General features: G+C 45.0%; 1 protein-coding gene across 1 annotated transcript in view; it reads left to right on the top strand.

Annotated features, from left to right (window-relative positions):
- Nucleotides 1–17,772, top strand: part of RAD54B (RAD54 homolog B) — a 210,642-nt gene that overhangs the window by 84,361 nt on the left and 108,509 nt on the right. Inside the window, exon 4 of the mRNA XM_082259220.1 lies at nucleotides 15,662–15,886. Coding sequence (XP_082115346.1) covers nucleotides 15,662–15,886 — 225 coding nt within the window. The remainder of the gene's footprint in view (nucleotides 1–15,661; nucleotides 15,887–17,772) is intronic.

Here is a 17,772-nt window from a genome sequence, read left to right as displayed (position 1 = left end):
TGTGGGGGATATTTTCCTGGCACACTTTGGGCCCCTTAGTACCAATTGAACATCATTTAAATGCCACGACCTACCCCAGTATTGTTGCTGACCATGTCCATCCCTTTATGACTACAGTGTACCCATCTTCTGATGGCTCCTTCCAGCAGGATAATGCTCCATGTCACAAAGCTCAAATCATCCTAAACTGGTTCCTTGAACATGAGTTAATGCGTTAATGAGTGGTGGAATGGGATATTTGCATCATGGATGTGCAGCTGACAAATCTGCAGCAACTGTGTGATGCTATCATGTCAATATGGACCAAAATCTCTGAGGAAAGTTTCCAACACCTTGTTGAATCTATGCCAGGAAGAATTAAGGCAGTTCTGAAGGCAAAAGGAGGTCCAAACCGGTACTAGCAATGAACCTAAAGTTCTAATTCTGGATGAAGCACATAAACATCACAATAAGGCTAGATTTAAAATGTTTGATGCAATTTTAATGCATTATTAAGCAATGCCATTAAAATCTATGGGGCCAAAAAAACCTGCATTGTTGCACCAAAAAAAACAAAAAAAAGCACCTGCAGAACAGAAACACACAGGTGTGAATGGGCCCATAGAAAAAAAATGGCAACCCTGGTCATACATTGTTGGGTGTCAATCAACTAAAATTGTATCAGTGTGAACAGGGACAGCATATGATTTTTCCTGACTGAGAAACACATTAGCCTCCTTTCACACACTCCGTCCGTAGGACGGATTCCGTTTTTCTCAGCGGGGGATCGATCCGCCGATCCCCCGCTGAGCAGGAGGATGACCGCTGTGTCTCCGCGCTGTGTGCGGAGACACAGCTGTCAGTTCCCCATGCATCTCTATGGGGAAATCGGATGGGAACAGACCGTCAGTCCGTTCTCATCCGATCTCATCCGATCCGCTGGACAGATGGAAAATAGGGTCTCCATCCATCCAGATTTGACGGATCGGATCGGGTCGGATGTCAGTGGACATGTCTCCGCTGACATCCGATGCCCCATAGGAATGCATGGGGGGACCATTCAGATCCGCCAAAAAAACTGACCGGAGGATCTGAACGGTCCGCCTGTGTGAAATGGGCCTTAAGCTTCCGTTCACACCAGTGCGGCTTTGAAATCGCACTACTTCAGCGAGATTTCAAAGCCACATATTAGTGTGATATGCATTGCCGATTTCTAGTTTGTGACTTCATACAAAAGAAGTCTATGCAAGTCGCAACAAAATGGGTAAAAAGTAGCGTAGGAATCTTTTTCATAATCACGACATGAGTTGTGGCGATATGAACAGTTCCATTGCCGGCAATGGGGTGCGACTTTTAATGCGATTTGGAACTGTCAAATTGCGTGACAAGTTGCACCGGTGTGAACGGGATTTAGTGCCGGTTCACATTGGTGCGATGCGGGAACCCTGCGAATCCACTGCGCATTCCCACATCGCACCCGACTCGCAGGCAGTTCACACTGCCATATGCGAACTGCTAGGAGTGTCAAAACAAAGTTAACGACACCCCCAGATTAGTTCACATATCGCCATGCAAACTGTCAGTTCGGACAGGAATCGGATTGCATAAGTGTGAACACCCATGCGATCTGATTCTGGTGTGGACTAAAAGAAGGGTCCTGTGCGATTTTGGTCCAAATGCAATGCAAATTCAGCCATGCAATCTGTATGGCTGAAATCGCATCGCACAGACATCGCATGTGATTTGCAGAACAGTGCAGTGTGAATCACATGCGATGTCTAACATCGCATATGTGTGAACCCCGCACTTAGAGTCAGAATTTTGCTTATTCAGACATGAAATGAGAACCATTATCTATCCTTAAGCCTCGTACACACGCAACGATTATCGGCCGACCAATCATCCGACTTTTGTCCAGAGTGGTGTTCTGTTGGTTGGAATGTGCCTAGACTGCACACAAATTTTCTCGGCCAACAAAAATCTACTTCAGAAGTGATGTCATGTGATGGTTTACTTTCCGTGTGTTTTTTCTTCTCTGAGCATGCCCAGTCTTGCTCATCAGATTTTTGTCTGCCGAAATCTGTACTGACTGACGAACAATCGGCCGTTGTGTTGACGGCCAACAAAAATTTTATAGCCTGCACACCAGATTTTATTCGGCCGAAAAGTCGGAGTCGGTTGTCGAAAGCATCATACTAACAAGCCGAAAATTGGCCGATCGGACGTTGGCCGAAAATTCCCGGCCAATAATCGATGCGTGTGTACGAGGCATTAGTCTTTGATTTTTATCATTACTATAATTGAAAATGGATGTTGGTTTGTTCCCCATTAACTATAAGAAAACCAAATGAATGTTTTGAAAGCCAAACATTTACACACAAAATTCTAGTTGTGTATTCATCACTTAAAACTGGTTGTCAGTGAAACAGATTTATTCATTAAAGATTTTCTCTGATCTCCTGTGTGTTTTTGGATTTCCAATGTCTTTGTGCACCAACACAATGGTCACAGTGACGATGTTGTGGGTCAATCTCCCCAATGAGCACACAAATATCAATAGAAAGCAGATAGATCCAGATCAGGGGTATGGCTTTACTTACACTTTAAAGTACACTGGTCATGTGATAAATACCTGGGTTGCCATTGCTGGTCTCTTTTTAATGGCTTATGTACACAGGGAGGTCAAAAATCTCCTCTGAACACTGCAAACTGACAGCCGGAACCCGACGGTGAAAAACATCAGTTTTACAGCTTTTGCATACCGAGTTTATGTAAGTTTAGCAATGGTTATGAGCGTTTGAGGTTAGAAGCGTTTTTTTTTATTTTTTTTTTTAGTATAATCTCAGGAGACCCTCCCAAATGCCCACAATGCATGAAAAACAAGTAAATAACTATTTCAGTCATTCTGTGAGAGAAGAGCGAGCAGCAGCGGAGAAAGCAGTGTGCTTTCACATAAACGCCAACCTGATTCCATCATGAGCATGTGTGAGGAAATTCTCCTGATGTTGCTGAGGTTCCGAAGATGTAGAAAATTGTGTGAGAGGACCAGAGGTCATCGCTACTGGACTCACCCATTTATGGTGGCAACAGCACGTGGTGAAATTTGTGTTTTTTGCAACATTTGTATATGCTCAAAACGTTTTTAAAAAGGAAACGCGCATAGACGCGGCTTACCACGGTTACAAACATTTGAAATGCCGGATAACTACAGTCCTAAACGCAATATTTCTGCTTTCAAAAAAATGCTTGTAACCTCAACTGCCTCTAAACTACTATAATTGACTGAGTTCATGTACACATTAGATCACATAGAGGAGAGTTCAGGGGCTGCTGAAAAAAATGCCCAACTCCTCCTAAACTTCAGTTTAGAAGCTGTAGTCTACCTGAGGCCTTAAAAGGATAGTAGCCTAGTTGTCTCTAGAGCAATTACTACTAAATGACAGACCTAGAACAGGCATGCAGCAAATGAAAGTTGGACAAAAATGGGAACTGCTGGTCTCAATACTTGTTCTGGGCCTGGTACTGCGCATTGAAGCCAGGCAGCTAGCATTGTCAAACGTAATGGCAGCATACAGATTTATCTCATGATGGGTCTTTTCCAAGTCTGAACCAAAATAAAAATTTTCAGTCCATCACTTTGATAAATTACACTTGTAACTCCAGGCCCCATACAGGCGATCTGTATACAATACAAGGGTTTTAGGCCACTTTGTTGCAGATCCCTACTTTCCTGACTGATTTCTGAATAGGAGGGTCATCCTTCATTATAACTACCTGAGCAAATCTCTGTGTTCTAATAGGGAATGTGAGCCTTCATTCTAACCACCTGAGCAGATCTCCGTGTCCTAATAGGGAAAGTCAACCTTTATTCTAACTCGCTGAGCAAATCTCCGTGTTCTACTGGGGGAATGCTGCTGTGCTGACATCACTTTAGAAGTGGTCACGCCTTAGGCTCCTTTCACACAGGGCAGGCTCCGTTGAAGTCCGCCAGTTTAGCTGGGGAATCTGTTCGCTGATCCCCGCTGAGCAGACAGATGGCTGGTCCGTGTCCGCTCCACTTATGCAGAGTGGACACAGATACAGCCCGCTCTCCTCCATAGGCGGTCAGATGTAAAGGGACCTCCTGTCTGTTTATACCTGACTGCCATCTGACCTGACTTGCCAGGTGGATGGGCAACGGATCCCCATCCATCTGTTTTTAGCAGATAGGATCGGATGTTGGTGGGTGTCAATGGACACATGTCCGTTTGCACCCGCCGCTCTATAAAGGAAACTGGAGTGTCCGATCAAGTTGTGGTGGAGAACTATCACTAGTCATATACATCTAATATCGGAAACTGAGTTTTTTGGGCACTGCTAATACCTGACTTCCCAAAAGTCAAATAAATTTTTCTAAAAGTGACCTACTTACTTATTTTTTAAATAAGTTGTCCAATGCCAGAATAGCTGAATGTATCTGTATCATCTCTCTCTCCTTGCTTTGATCAGGCTGATTCTAGACATACGTAGCTAGAACGTGCTGGAGTTCCAGCAGAGCTGCTTGTCCTACGTAATTATTTAAAAAGTTATTGTTAAGTAACGATGATATTGTAAATACGATTTTATAGAAATTTGATCAAGTCTTGATTTTGCGACCCGTGGTTCAATATTAAGCTATTTTAGATTTCATGTTTTTGCCTTGAGCCTTTTTTTAAAGAGAACTAGTCACAAAATCAAAGACAACTTACTGTTACAGTAACTACATGCTGTAAACGCTAGAAAAAAATGTCTTGTGCGTGGCTCTGTCATCATCCATTTTTTTTTCTAGTATCAAGATATAATGTAAAAACAAAAATATTATATTTATTTAATTTTTTTTGACGGGTTCCTTTAATGGGACTGCAGGGAATATGTACTGTAATTTGTAATATTCTAAATGTACTTTGTTTATGTTTACATGTTTTTTGTTAAATAAATCTCAGTTATTGATTTATCACTGTATGAACTATTTTGTTTCAAAGAATAAAAAAAAAACCTTTAAATATTGCACTGTGCAAAATGGCTTTTCCAAAGTCAACCTCCTGGATATGACGCTGAGCACATGCACTCAACTTCTTCTGGTCGACCATGGCAAGGCCTTTTCTGAGTGGATCCTGTCCTGTTAAAACGCTGTATGGTCTTGGCCACCATGCTACAGCTCAGTTTCAGGGTCTTGGCAATCTTCTTATAGCCTAGGCCAGTGATGGCGAACGTTGGCACCCCAGATGTTTTGGAACTACAATTGCCATGATGCTCATGCACTCTGCAGTATAGTTGAGCATCATGGGAAATGTAGTTCCAAAACATCTGGGGTGCCAAGGTTCGCCATCACTGGCCTAGGCCATCTTTATGTAGAGCTCCAATTCTTTTTTTCAGATCCTCAGTGAGTTCTTTGCCATGAGGTGCCATGTTGAACTTCCAGTGACCAGTATGAGCGAGTGAGAGCGATAACACCAAATTTAACACACCTGCTCCCCATTCACACCTGAGACCTTGTAACACTAACAAGTCACATGACACCGGGGAGGGAAAATGGCTAATTGGGCCCAATTTGTACATTTTCACTTAGGAATGTACTCACTTTTGTTGCCAGTGATTTAGACATTAATGGCTGTGTGTTGAGTTATTTTGAGGGGACAGCAAATTTACACTGTTATACAAGCTGTACACTCACTTCTTTACATTCTAGCAACGTGTCATTTCTTCAGTGTTGTCACATGAAAAGATATAATAAAATATTTACAAAAACGTGAAGGGTTTACTCACTTTTGTGAGATACTGTATGAAACAGAAAAGGCCAGGATAAAGAGTCAAAGGCCTTGTGTAGGTCCAGTGACAAGAACATACCTCGCCGTGCACCCGTACCATCCCAGTTAGAACGCAATACAGAGACCAATTCTATGGCCCTGTCGGATCTGCGGCCTATTGGCCTGGGACAAATCAGACCTGATCAAGGTGGATATATTGAGTAAGGAATTTATTGAACCAATTTGCATATATTTTGGTTAGGAGTTTCAAGTCATTGTTGATCAAGGATATTGGGCGATAATTGGCCACGTCAGTATGGTCCTTATCTACATCAAGGGCTGTGCTGTCCCATACAGCCATGAAAAACTGGAGGAGGTGGGGTGCCAACTTGGCAGCAAATTTCATTTAATAGGCGGAGAAGCCACCTGGGCTCAGGGTCTTACAAGTCTTACATTGACTGCCTGCCATTACCTCTTCTAATGTGATTTCCTTCTCCAATATCTCTTGATGAGAGGCTGGGAGAGAAGGGAGAGTGAGATCTTTAAGAAAATTAGGAGGTACTGTTCGGCGAAATCGAGACGTTCGCTTACTAGGCCAGTATCCTTTAATGTGTAAAAGGAGACCTGAGTCCATCTGAGACTCTTTTTCACCTTGGTCCTCAGGCAGGGATTCAGTTCCAGCCGGACAGAATCTATTTTGTCTCTAAGGTCCAAGTTTGGGTTTTGTCTGTCTCGGTTCAGTAGGTCAGAAAACTCTTTTTCCTTGTTGCGTATAAGGGAGTCTGTGTTGTTCTTGATATGGGACACTATGAATAAGTTGACCCCTGATCGTGGCTTTGTGCACCATAATCACTGGAGAAGTATCCTTGGGGTTATTCAAGGCAAAATATTCCTTGAAATGTTGTTCTATATTAAAACAGACAGATGAATTATTTGAAAGTGATTCATGAATACTCCATGGGGCAGGGCCCCTTGTCACTGTTAAAGTGTCACGTAACTTCTAGTGCAAAGGGTGGTCTGACCAGGTCACGTCCACTATTTTGCTAGCCCGAAAAAGGGGCACCGCATCAAGGTTTGTAAAAAAGTGGCCAATTCTAGAGTATGTGCGAGTATCCCACTATTGCTTTCTCCCTTTAAAGTTCCACAATAAATACTAAAACACCCCTGGACTGTTTATTGAGCAACAAGCCATTGGGAGCAAGGATGGATGTGTGAACTGTACCCTAAAGCCCCGTACACACGTACCGATTGTCGGCCGTAAATATTCGGCCGATTGTAGGCTTGTTAGTATGATGCTTCCGACAGCGCATTTTCGGCTGAACAGAATCTGTCGTGCAGACCTTAAAATATTTGTTGGTCGTCACCAGAACGGCCGATTGTTCGCCAGTCAGTACAGAATTCGGCCGACAAACAGCAGATTAGCAAGACTGGGCATGCTCAGAAAAGAAAAAACACACGGAAAGTTAACCATCACATGACATCACCTCTGCAGTCGGCTGTTGTTGGCCGACAAAAATCGTGTGCAGTCTTTAGCACTTTTCAGCCGACAGGACAGCACCAGACAAAAGACGGCCGATCGTTCGGCCGACATTCGGTACGTGTGTACGGGGCTTAAGTGACAATGTGCTGGTAATTAGAGGAGACCCAACAAGTCATCATACAGCAAGCCCTACGTGGACAGTGCTACATGTGTAAGAAGCCCACACACAATTATAGTTATACTGTATGTCAATGTAAAAAAACAACAACAAAATGCAGTAATCTCTGGAATGCAAGCCATTTCACTATCCACTGGCCCTGCGAGTAAAGAATAATACCTGTTGATGTGCCAGAAATGCACTTGACTATCAATTTTTTGTTGTAGGCTGACAACACACAGCATTTTTTATTGAACTGGATGGTGTCAGCCCTGCTCAGTTGTCTTTAGTTAAACTTGTGAATCCCTCCCACTATCCTCATCTCTACAACATGAGAACATATTTTTCTGTAGCCCAAAATAAAAACTTAAAGGGCTAATAATAGGAAATGTGCAGCTCTGCATCTCTGACAAGCGGAATCAATATTTTTTGCACGTATTGAACAGATATAACAAAACACTTTCAAAGGAATATTTACTAGACCAAAAGGGGGCAAAAGTTGATTGTTAGGGTTTGCCTATACTTTAGCATTTAGGCACGGTTCACATTGATGCAGTGCAGGAAATCCTGTGACGTTCATACGAACCACAGGGGGTGTCAGTGTTAATTTAATGAAACCCAAAATGGTTTGCAAAACACAGTCTGATTGACAGCATCGGACCGCATAAGTGTAAACACCCATGCTATCCAATTTCATTGTGGGAAAAAAATGTCCTGCACCTTTTTTGTGCAGATTTGATGCGATTGGAGCCGTACAAATGAATGTCTCAAATTGCACCTCACAGACATCTCATGTGATTTGAATAGGAATGCTGTGCGATTCCTATCCAAATCACATGCGGTGTCCCTCACCGCATATATGTGAACTCAGCCTAAGAGTGATTCTCAAGGTTCGTTTTTTTTTTTTTTTTTTTATAGCAAACATGTCTTGTTTACCTAAAGGTTTTGCACAGAGCAGCCCAATCCTCTTCTTCTCGGGTGCCCCACCGGCATTCCTGGCTCCTCTACCTTGACCAGTGCCCCCAATAGCAAACTACTTGCTAGGGGGGCACTGGTGCGTGCTCGCTCCTGAGCCCCGTTCTATGCATCAATAAGACAAATAGAGCTGCAGCTTGGCCTCGCCCCTTGCCCTTTTCTCATTGGCTCACTAGCTGTGATTGACAGCAGCAGAAGCCAATGGCTCCCACTGCTGTGTTTCAGCCAATGAGAGAGAGACCTGGGACATCTGAGGCTCCCGTGCACATTGCTGGATTGAGAGGGGGCTTAGGTGAGTATTGGAGGGAGCTGCACACAGAAGATGTTTTGTACCTTCAGCCTTTACAACCACTTTACCATGTATACTTTAACAACATGAATGTTCCTTCTCCACACATGAACAGCAGTCATTTTTAACTTCAGGGTTCAAAGGGCTTTGCCATCATCCCTAACCCCTTAAAGACCTCCCTTAAAGTACAATCTTGGAGTCTATTATATCAAAACTATTTCTATCATCATATTGTATAGTAGGCATTTCTTATGATTATTGGCTGTTTTGAGAATTTTCCATCATTGATGTTTGTCAAAAGAGCTTTGTTTTTTTGTGAAAACATTAGCCTTCTTTACCAAATGTAGGTTATCGTTAATTTAAAAAAAAAACCTGCATTGCATCCATACTAAAAAAACTAAGAGTAAGCCCTTATGGTGCTGCAGAATGCCTCTACTGCAACAGCACAGCTCTCAATATTACTGCCATAACTCTCTGTAGTTATTATCCACGCACTGACTTTCAGAAATTTACTACCTGCATAGCATGAGTACTGTCTCTTATGTACATGGAGGTCTAGCGGAAATCTGGGGAGCCCTTTATTGTATCTGCTAGCAACAGGTTTACTTTAAGGCTGCATTTACACCACCCAGGTGTATGTGCGTAAATTTGTTCAGTTTTTGTGTGCATTTTTATGAGGCAGCCCATTCATTTCAATGGGCTGCCCTACACGCAACAAACGTGGGAAAGTAGCTCGTGTAGCTTTTTGCTGCCCTGAATTTTGCATGTTTTTACCCGCGTGTTTTGCTACATGTGTTGTGCTTTGTTCAGAAAGGGAAACATGGGTCTGCTTGCCATGTTTGGGGGTAGGGATCGATCGATTATCGGCAAAGCCGATATTTCGAGGGCCGATCTGCACTTTCCCCGATATATCGGAATCGGCTACCAAGGTGACCGATATTTTGGGAAAGTGCTTGTACCGGAGTGATGCCTGCAGCTAGAGGCATCACCCTGGCACCGGCGTCCATAGCCGACGGTCGGCTGTCTTGTAAAGACAACCGCTGGGCTGAGAAGCCGCTCGGCTGTCGTTACAAGGAACGGGAGGGGACGCCCCCCCCCCCTCCAGCCGCCTGCAGCGGCTTGCCCGGGTCTCTCGTCCCACCGGGAGACCCAGGCAACCAGCCTGCATGGCCGCAGAAGACCCGATCAAAGCCGCATTCGGCTCTGATTGGGTCTCCATGCAAAAACCCGAAAGTGATGTCATGACATCACTTCCGGGTACTGGCGCCAGATTAAAAAAATTACAGCATTCAAAACAGCCAAACTTGGGGTTTTGAATGCTTTTAAATGCAAAGGAGGGGTTTGGGGTATTTTAGACCCCCAGATCCCTCCACAAGAGTACCTGTCAAAGAAAAAAAAAAAATTTCTCTTCATCTTCTTGACCGTAGGATTATACTGCCCTCTACAGGAGTAGGACACCAGGCAGAGAAAAAGCTTGAACACGCCTTTTGGGCAGTCCCTCGGGGGTATACTCCCACTTCCTGCTATAGGTATTCAGTTTTTGTCTGCCTAGTCAGGAGTAAGGACCTATTTCTCTGCTGGGATCTCTGGTCCTGGCAGTTTTTTCTTTTTACATGGAATTTTTTCCTCTTTTTGTTTTTTTGGTTCTGTGAGAGCTACAATCAAGTGCTAGACTGAGCGAGGAACTGGATAATATTGATCCTTAGGTTCCCCCCAGTCTGGCCAGCGAGCGCGTGCAGATCGCAGCTCCACGCTAGGTCGGCTGCGACATAGCCCCACTGTACACGGACTGGCCTGCGAGTTAAACATCTCGCGAGGACGCATACGAACTGGCTTCAGCTTGAGTCGCAACGTTTACTCTTGGCCGACAGCACGCACATTACAATGGAGCGGTGTCCTGTCCGGAGCGGTGTCCACCCTGTTCCTGGTGTAGTAATTAGCTGTCCCCCCACTGCCCCTGGACGGTTTTGGGGTGGACGTGGGCCCCTCCCTGGGATGGTCAGACCCTCGGGTTCCCATCCTCCCCCCAGCCCCTCTAAAATCTCGGTCACTGTGGGTCTTTGGGGCGTCCCTCCCCTCCCTGGGTAAGGTTATGAGCTGGCTGTTGCCACATGCTCTAAAGGGGGGCTGTTTGAAGTTGCTGCTGACCGGGCTGCTTCCTGTGTTTTCCTAGGGCGCAACGGGGGGGGGGGGTTGAGCAGCGGTCTACTCGCTGGAAACTATGTGAGGCCTCCCATATGGGCATCCGCCTTCCCCTCTGCTGCCCTGGGTGGTTGGCTCCGCTGGGGCTCGCGTCCTGGTGTCTGGGCACTGCAGCTAGCGGCCTACTAGGCCATGCGGCCGAGTCAGGCATTGCCATTGGGGGATGGCCTCAGTGTGTGTAGCTGAAGCCCCCACTCTTCTTTTGGGCACCTGCCGGGCTGAGGATCCGGGCCTCCACAAAAATTTAGGCTGCGGCCTGCTAGGCCATGTGGTCAGCTTGGCACCTCCCTTGGAAGGGGTAGTGCTGTGGGGACAGCCTTGCCGCCATTATTGTGTGGGACAACTGCCCTGTTATAGTGAGGGTTTCCTGCTTGCGCTTCTATGCCACGGCAGACGGCCCCCTTTTAAGGGGGCCATGTCCTATTATGTCCTCTATGGAGGGCTCAGAGGGTGACCCTTTGTTTTTTTTTTTTTTTTTCGAGGTCCGATAGGTGGTCCATTGTGGGCCCTTGGCCGGTGTCCCCTTTGCGGGATCGCAGTTGACGGCCTAACCGGATTATATTTTCGGGTTGAGCTTAGTATATAGCGACCCTACTGGGTCTGCGTCCCCGTACCCTGAGTGCTCAGATAGTGAGGATGATTCCTCTGTTCCTCTAGCCACGCTTAAATAGGCGCTGGTGGATGCACAGTTTGTGTCGGTGCGTGAAAATTTAAAAATGGAGGTTGCGGCTGATGCCACGTCGGAGGCACTTGTTTCTTTTGGTGCCTACAGGCCCTCCAAAGCGGCAAGGTTGTTCCTCTTTCAGCTTACCTTGACAACATTGTCACGAAACAGTGGGGTTGTCCAAAATGCAGTGGTTGCTAAGCGTTTTTGCTTGCGGTATCCTTATGAGGATTAACTGCTTTACAGGTGGACCTTTCCATCTGTAGTGGATTCGGCAGTTTCCAGATCAAATTGAGCTACCTTCATTCCAGTTGAGGAGTCCCCGGCCTTTACAGGTCCAGCTAATAAGAGGGCGGAGGCTCTGGCCTGGCATATGTGGCTGTGGCTGGTTTGGCCGGTAATTACTATTGCCCTGGTGTCGCAAACTCTGACCGAGTGGGCTAAGCTTTTACGCCGGGACCTGGAGGAGAAGCAGCTCCCCCTTGCCTTGGTTGAGCTGGCAGATCAGTTGGTCCAAGGGCTACATTTTCTCTGTGACGCCTCTTTGGTTTCTGCTCCCCTGCTTTTTAGACGGTCTATTCTCAGCAGTGGTCCTGCGACACATTATCTGTCTGAAATGCTGGTCCGCGGACAAGGCTTCTAAGAAGGCTTTTTCTGATCTTCCATTTGTGGGGGAGATTCCTTGGATGAAATCATCAAGGGCCTCACCGGGGAAAGAGTACTCTTCTTCCTCAGGCTTCCAGGAGTAAAGAGTCCCATCATAGACGGGGACCCTCCTTTTCGTGTGACTTTTTCACAAGTGACTTTTTCGTCCCTCAGGGTCTCAAGACAAGGGTTCCAAAATGTCTTGGTGGGGCAAACCATAAGCAGGTGCTGACAGACCTGCAGACAAAAATTCCTCCGCATAAAGGGACGCACTCACCCGTATCTGGGGTAGGGGGGCGTCTTTGCTGTTTTCCAGATCCATGGACCTCCCTGATCCAGGACAAGTGGGTCCACAAAGTCATTTTTTTTAATCATATCCTCTGGAAAGGTTCTTCCATTCCAACCTGCACTTATTCCCAGATCGCCTAAAGGATTTCAATGGGGCGGTGCAAGCTTTGTTACTTCAAGGGGTGATTGTTCTTGCTCCAAAGTCAGAATGTTTTCAAGATTTTTAGTCAAACCTGTTTACAGTTCCCAGGAAGGAGGGCAAGGTGCGCCCAATACTGGACCTCAAGGCGCTAAGCTGCTTTGTGTGGGTAAAGAAGTTCCGCATGGAGTCCATACGCATGGTGGTGCCGTCCGTACATCAGGGGGATTTCCTTGCCTCCATCGACTATAGGGATGCCTACCTTTACATCCCAATATAGGTTGCCCATCAGCGTTTCCTCTGCTTTACTGTGGACGAGGAGCATTATCAATTTGTGGCGTTACCCTTTCGTCTAGCTTCCGCTCCTCGGGTCTTCACGAAAGTTTTGGCCCCGGTTCTAGCATTACTGCGTAAGCGGGGGATTGCGGTACTGGGTTACCTGGACGATCTGCTTTTATGAGCAGAGTATTCGTCCGCCTTGTTGGACAACTTGGAGATTACTCTGCAAATGCTGAGGGAGTTCAGTTGGATTCTGAATCTTCAGACGTCTGCCTTGGTTCTGTCCACAAGCCTGGGCCTTGTTATTTGGGTCTGACCGATTCGACCTCAACCAGAGTGTTTTTTCCTCGGGAGAAACTTCAAAAGTTGCAGGAGGCAATTCGGCTTTTGCTGACCAGCAGATGGTCGTATCTTTGGATTTGCATGCACCTGTCCAGGTGGGGAGGCAACCTAGGCACAGATTGTGCTCAGGGGGTCTGGTCTCAGGAAGATTCCAGACTACCGAAAAATGTACTGGAGCTCTGAGCGATCAGACTTGAACTGGATCATTGGAGAAGTCTTCTCCAGGGATTTCCAGTGCGGATTCAATCGGACAATGCCATGGCCATGGCCAATGTCAATCCCAAGGGGGCACAAGAAGTGCCCTGGCGCCTTGGGAAGTAGCTGGCATTCTAAGGTGGGCAGCAACATTCGTTACAGCCCTCTCTGCTGTGCACATTCAAGGGGTGGAGAATTGGCAAGCAAACTATCTCAGTCGACCGGCGTTAGACTAGAGAGAATGGTGTCTTCGTCTGGAGGTGTTTCATCAATTGTGTCTCCAGTGAGGTACTCCAGAGGTGGATCTGTTGGCCTCTCGTCCCAACAGGAAGGTTCAGAGGTTTGTGGCACGGTCTCAGGATCCTCTAGCTGTCACTAAAGACGCTTTAGTGGCTCCTTGGAGTCCGTAAAGTCTGATTTACGCCTGTCCTCCTCTCCAGCTTCTGCCGAGATTACTAAGCAGGATCGAGGCTGAAGGGATTCTGGTCATCCTAGTGGCTCCAGACTGGCCTCGCCAGTCTTGGTACACCTATCTGGTATGGCTGGTCGCTGATGCTCCTTGAAGATTTGCTGTCCCTAGGGCTAATCTTCCATCCTGCTTTACAGTCGCTGGCTTTGACGGCTTGGCTGTTGAAAGCCAGGTGCTGAAGGACAGGGGGTTGTCTGACTCAGTGATTCCTACACTGTTAAAAGCTAGAAAAATGGTAACCATGATTTACCATCGTACGTGAAAGACGAACATTGCGTGGTGTGAATCCCTCTGGGTTCACCCTCGTTCCTTTTCGATGGCTCTGGTCTTGGCTTTCCTCCAATGAGGGGTTAGCAGCGACTGGCCTTGAGTACCTTGAGGTCTTGGCGGTTTTCTTTCAATGCCCTTTGCCCACACACTCCTTGGTGCATACTTTTCTCCAGGGCGTGGGACGTGGGACACTTGGTTCCTCCAGTGCGGTCTCCATTGACCTGTCATATCGCATGACAAGTCTCCCGGATGTGAACAGGGGCTAAAGGGTAAGTTCACCTTTTATAACATGCTACATGTTGCACCCATATTCAGGGTGTAATATGTCCCAGATGCTACAGTCCCTGCACCTCCTCCCTGCTCCCCTGTTGTGACAGCAACCAGGGGATCTTCTCCCTGCACTTGCTGTGACAATTGCTGAATGCCATTCACCCCGCCGTGTCATTCATTTACAGAGTTCTGTGAATGTGAGAACTACAAGTACTGACAGCCTTTACAGCTCTCGGCTTGAAGTTTTCAATGAACTACCAGGGTGCTGTTAGGCACTCTAGGTAGTTCATTGATGCTTTGTGTCATTGTGGAGCAGACAGCTTACACAGAAAGTCTGCAGGAGTCTATCTGTTGATTGCGGGTGCAATGCTTTACAGGCTCCTAGTAAAAAAATAACAAATGCACATTTTTTTTACCTGCAAAAAAGATATGCATTTATTTATTTATTTTTTTAAAAGGTGAACTTATCCTTTAAAATACCTGTCATGTTTGTATTGCTGTCTGTGCCCCCGTAAGGGAGATTTACCCTCTCTATTTGTCCTTTTTACCCTTATTACCAACACCTGAACAGGAATGGAGGGGAATCTTCCAATGGGGACACAAATTCTAGGGACAACCTGGAATTCCTTCACTTTGGAGGGATTTTTTGTTTTGGATATCAGACAGGAAGTGGAGGGAAATCTCCCCAATGGGGAAACAGATGGCAGAAAAAGAAGATGGGTTATAACCTTTCCTTACTCTATTTAAAGTTAAAAAAAAAAAAAAAGATTTGCCTTTAGTTCTACTTTAAAAAAAATCTGATTACTACCCACAAATTGAGTTTGTCCTTGGTTGTATTTGAGCCCTTGACTGTCATTTTCTCCCTAAGGCTTTTACAAATATTACCAAATCTTTTGGCAGCTGTGTGTTTAGGTCTTTGGGACAAAGGTGCCCTTTAGGTCCACATGTACGCATTCGGGGGTTGATTTTCTAAAACTGAAGAGTGCAAAATCTGGTGCAACTCTTCACTGTAGTTAATCGGCTTCTAACTTCAATTTGTTCAATTAAACTTTGACAAAAAAAAAAAAAAAAAACCTGGAAGCTGATTGGTTTCTATGCAGAGTTGCACCAGACTTTGCACTCTCCAGTTTTAGTAAATAAACCTCTCTGTATTTATCCACAATTTATATCTCCCAGCAGAATAAACAATTTTGTTTAATAGGTCTCTGTTTTATGTAAATCAGATTTGTGTTGGATATTGTTGGTTAACCCAGTAAATGAGTCTCTTCTCTTATCTCCTTCTTCAGTGCACTCTTTGGACCAGACAATACACAAAGCGCAGGAGGAAGGAGAGGCCAGTTCTCTTGTGAAGTATCTCAGTGTGGTGTGGTGCAAGGCATCCAAGAAGAAGCATAAGAAATGGGAAGGAGACGCTGTTCTCATTGCCAGAGGGAGATCAGTGACTTTAAAGGATATGGAGGGCAAAGATATTGGGAAAGGTAATTTTTTGTTATTTTTTTTCGTTTCGTGTTTTTGATCATCGGTAAAAAGTATTCATACCCCTTGAAATTTTGCACATTTTGTCATGTTATAACCAAAAACGTAAATGTATTTTGTTGGGATTTATGTGATAGACCAAAACAAAATGGCACATAATTGTAAAGTGGAAGGAAAATGATGAATGGTTTTCCAAATTTTTTACAAACATCTTAAAAGTGTGACGTGCATTTGTATTCAGCCCCCTTTACTCTGATACCCCTAACTAAAATCTGGTGGAGTCCACCTGTGTGTTATTTAATCTCAGTATAAATACAGCTGTTCTGTGAAGCCCTCAGAGGTTTGTTGTGAACCTTAGTGAACAAACAGCACCGTGAAGGCCAAGGAACACGCCAGACAGGTCAGGGATAAAGTTGTGGAGAAGTTTAAAGCAGGTTTAGGTTATAAAAAAATATCCCAAGCTTTGGACATCTCACGGAGCTCTGTTCAATCCATTACCTGAAATTGGAAAGAGTATGGCACAACTGCAAACCTACCAAGACATGGCTGTCCACCTAAACTGATAGGCCAGGCAAGGAGAGCATTAATCAGAGAAGCAGCCAAGAGGCCCATGGTAACTCTGAAAGAGCTACAGACAACTCAGGTGGGAGAATCTGTCCACAGGACAACCTTGTTAGTCATGCAGTCCACAAATCTGGGCTTTGGAAGAGTGGCAAGAAGAAAGCCATAAGAAGTCCTGTTTGCAGTTTGCGAGAAGTCATGTGGGGGATAGAGCAAACATGTGGAAGAAGGTGCTCTGGTCAGACGAGGCCAAAATTGAACTTTTTGGCCCAAAAGCAAAACGCAATGTGTGACAGAAAACTAAAACTGCACATCACCCTGAACACACCATCCCCACCGTGAAACATGGTGGTGGCAGCATCATGTTGTGGAGATGCTTTTCTTCAGCATGGACAGGGAACCTGGTCAGAGTTGATGGGAAGATGGATAAAGCCAAATACAGAGGAATTGTAGAAGAAAACCTGTTAGAGTCTGCAAAATACTTGAGGCTGGGGTGCAGGTTCACCTTCCAGCATGACCCTAAACATACAGCCAGAGATACAATGGAATGGTTTAGATCAAAGCATATTCATGTGTTAAAATGCCCAAAGTCCAGACTTCAATCCAATTGAGAATCTGTGGAAAAATTTGAAAATTGCTGTTTACAGACGCTCTCTATCCAATCTGACAGAACATGAGCTATTTTGCAAAGAAGAATGGGCAAAACTGTCACTCTCTAGATGTGCAAAGCTGGTAGAGACATCCCCAAAAAGTATTGCAGCTGTGATTGCAGGTAAAGGTGGTTCTACAAAGTATTGACTAAGGGGGGGATAAATACAAATGCACACCACACTTTTCGCATATTAATTTGTTAAAAATTTTGAAAACCATTTATCATTTTCCTTCCACTTTACAAATATTTGCCACTTTGTGTTGGTCTATCACATAAAATCCCAATAAAATACATTTATGTTTTTGGTTGCAACATGACAAAATGTAGAAAATGTCAAGGGGTATGAATATTTTTCAAGGCACTGTATTTTCCAAATAAGAGGACTAGTGTATCGCTTGTGATGCAGAAGTAGAATTAAACATCATTCCCAAACAAACAGTTACGGTGCCACCTAGTGGTCATGTATGCTTAAACCTAAGCATAGGGAAATATTGGTCATGGATATATATTTATACATTTACAAAGATCAGTACACCTACTACTTGCTTTTTTTCAGTTCAGTGTTTTTATTTTTTATTTGTTTCTGTGTTTTTACATAGCAAATGTGCATGTAGTACAATAAAATGGGTACGGATAGTGAAAGTGCACACAGTTGGGAATGATCAACAATGCTAA

The sequence above is a fragment of the Pelophylax lessonae genome (assembly GCF_965119305.1).
Source record: "Pelophylax lessonae genome assembly, chromosome: 5".
NCBI lineage: Eukaryota > Metazoa > Chordata > Amphibia > Anura > Ranidae > Pelophylax > Pelophylax lessonae.
The sequence above is the reverse complement of the archived record's forward strand: the minus strand, read 5'-3'. Positions and strand labels throughout refer to the sequence as shown.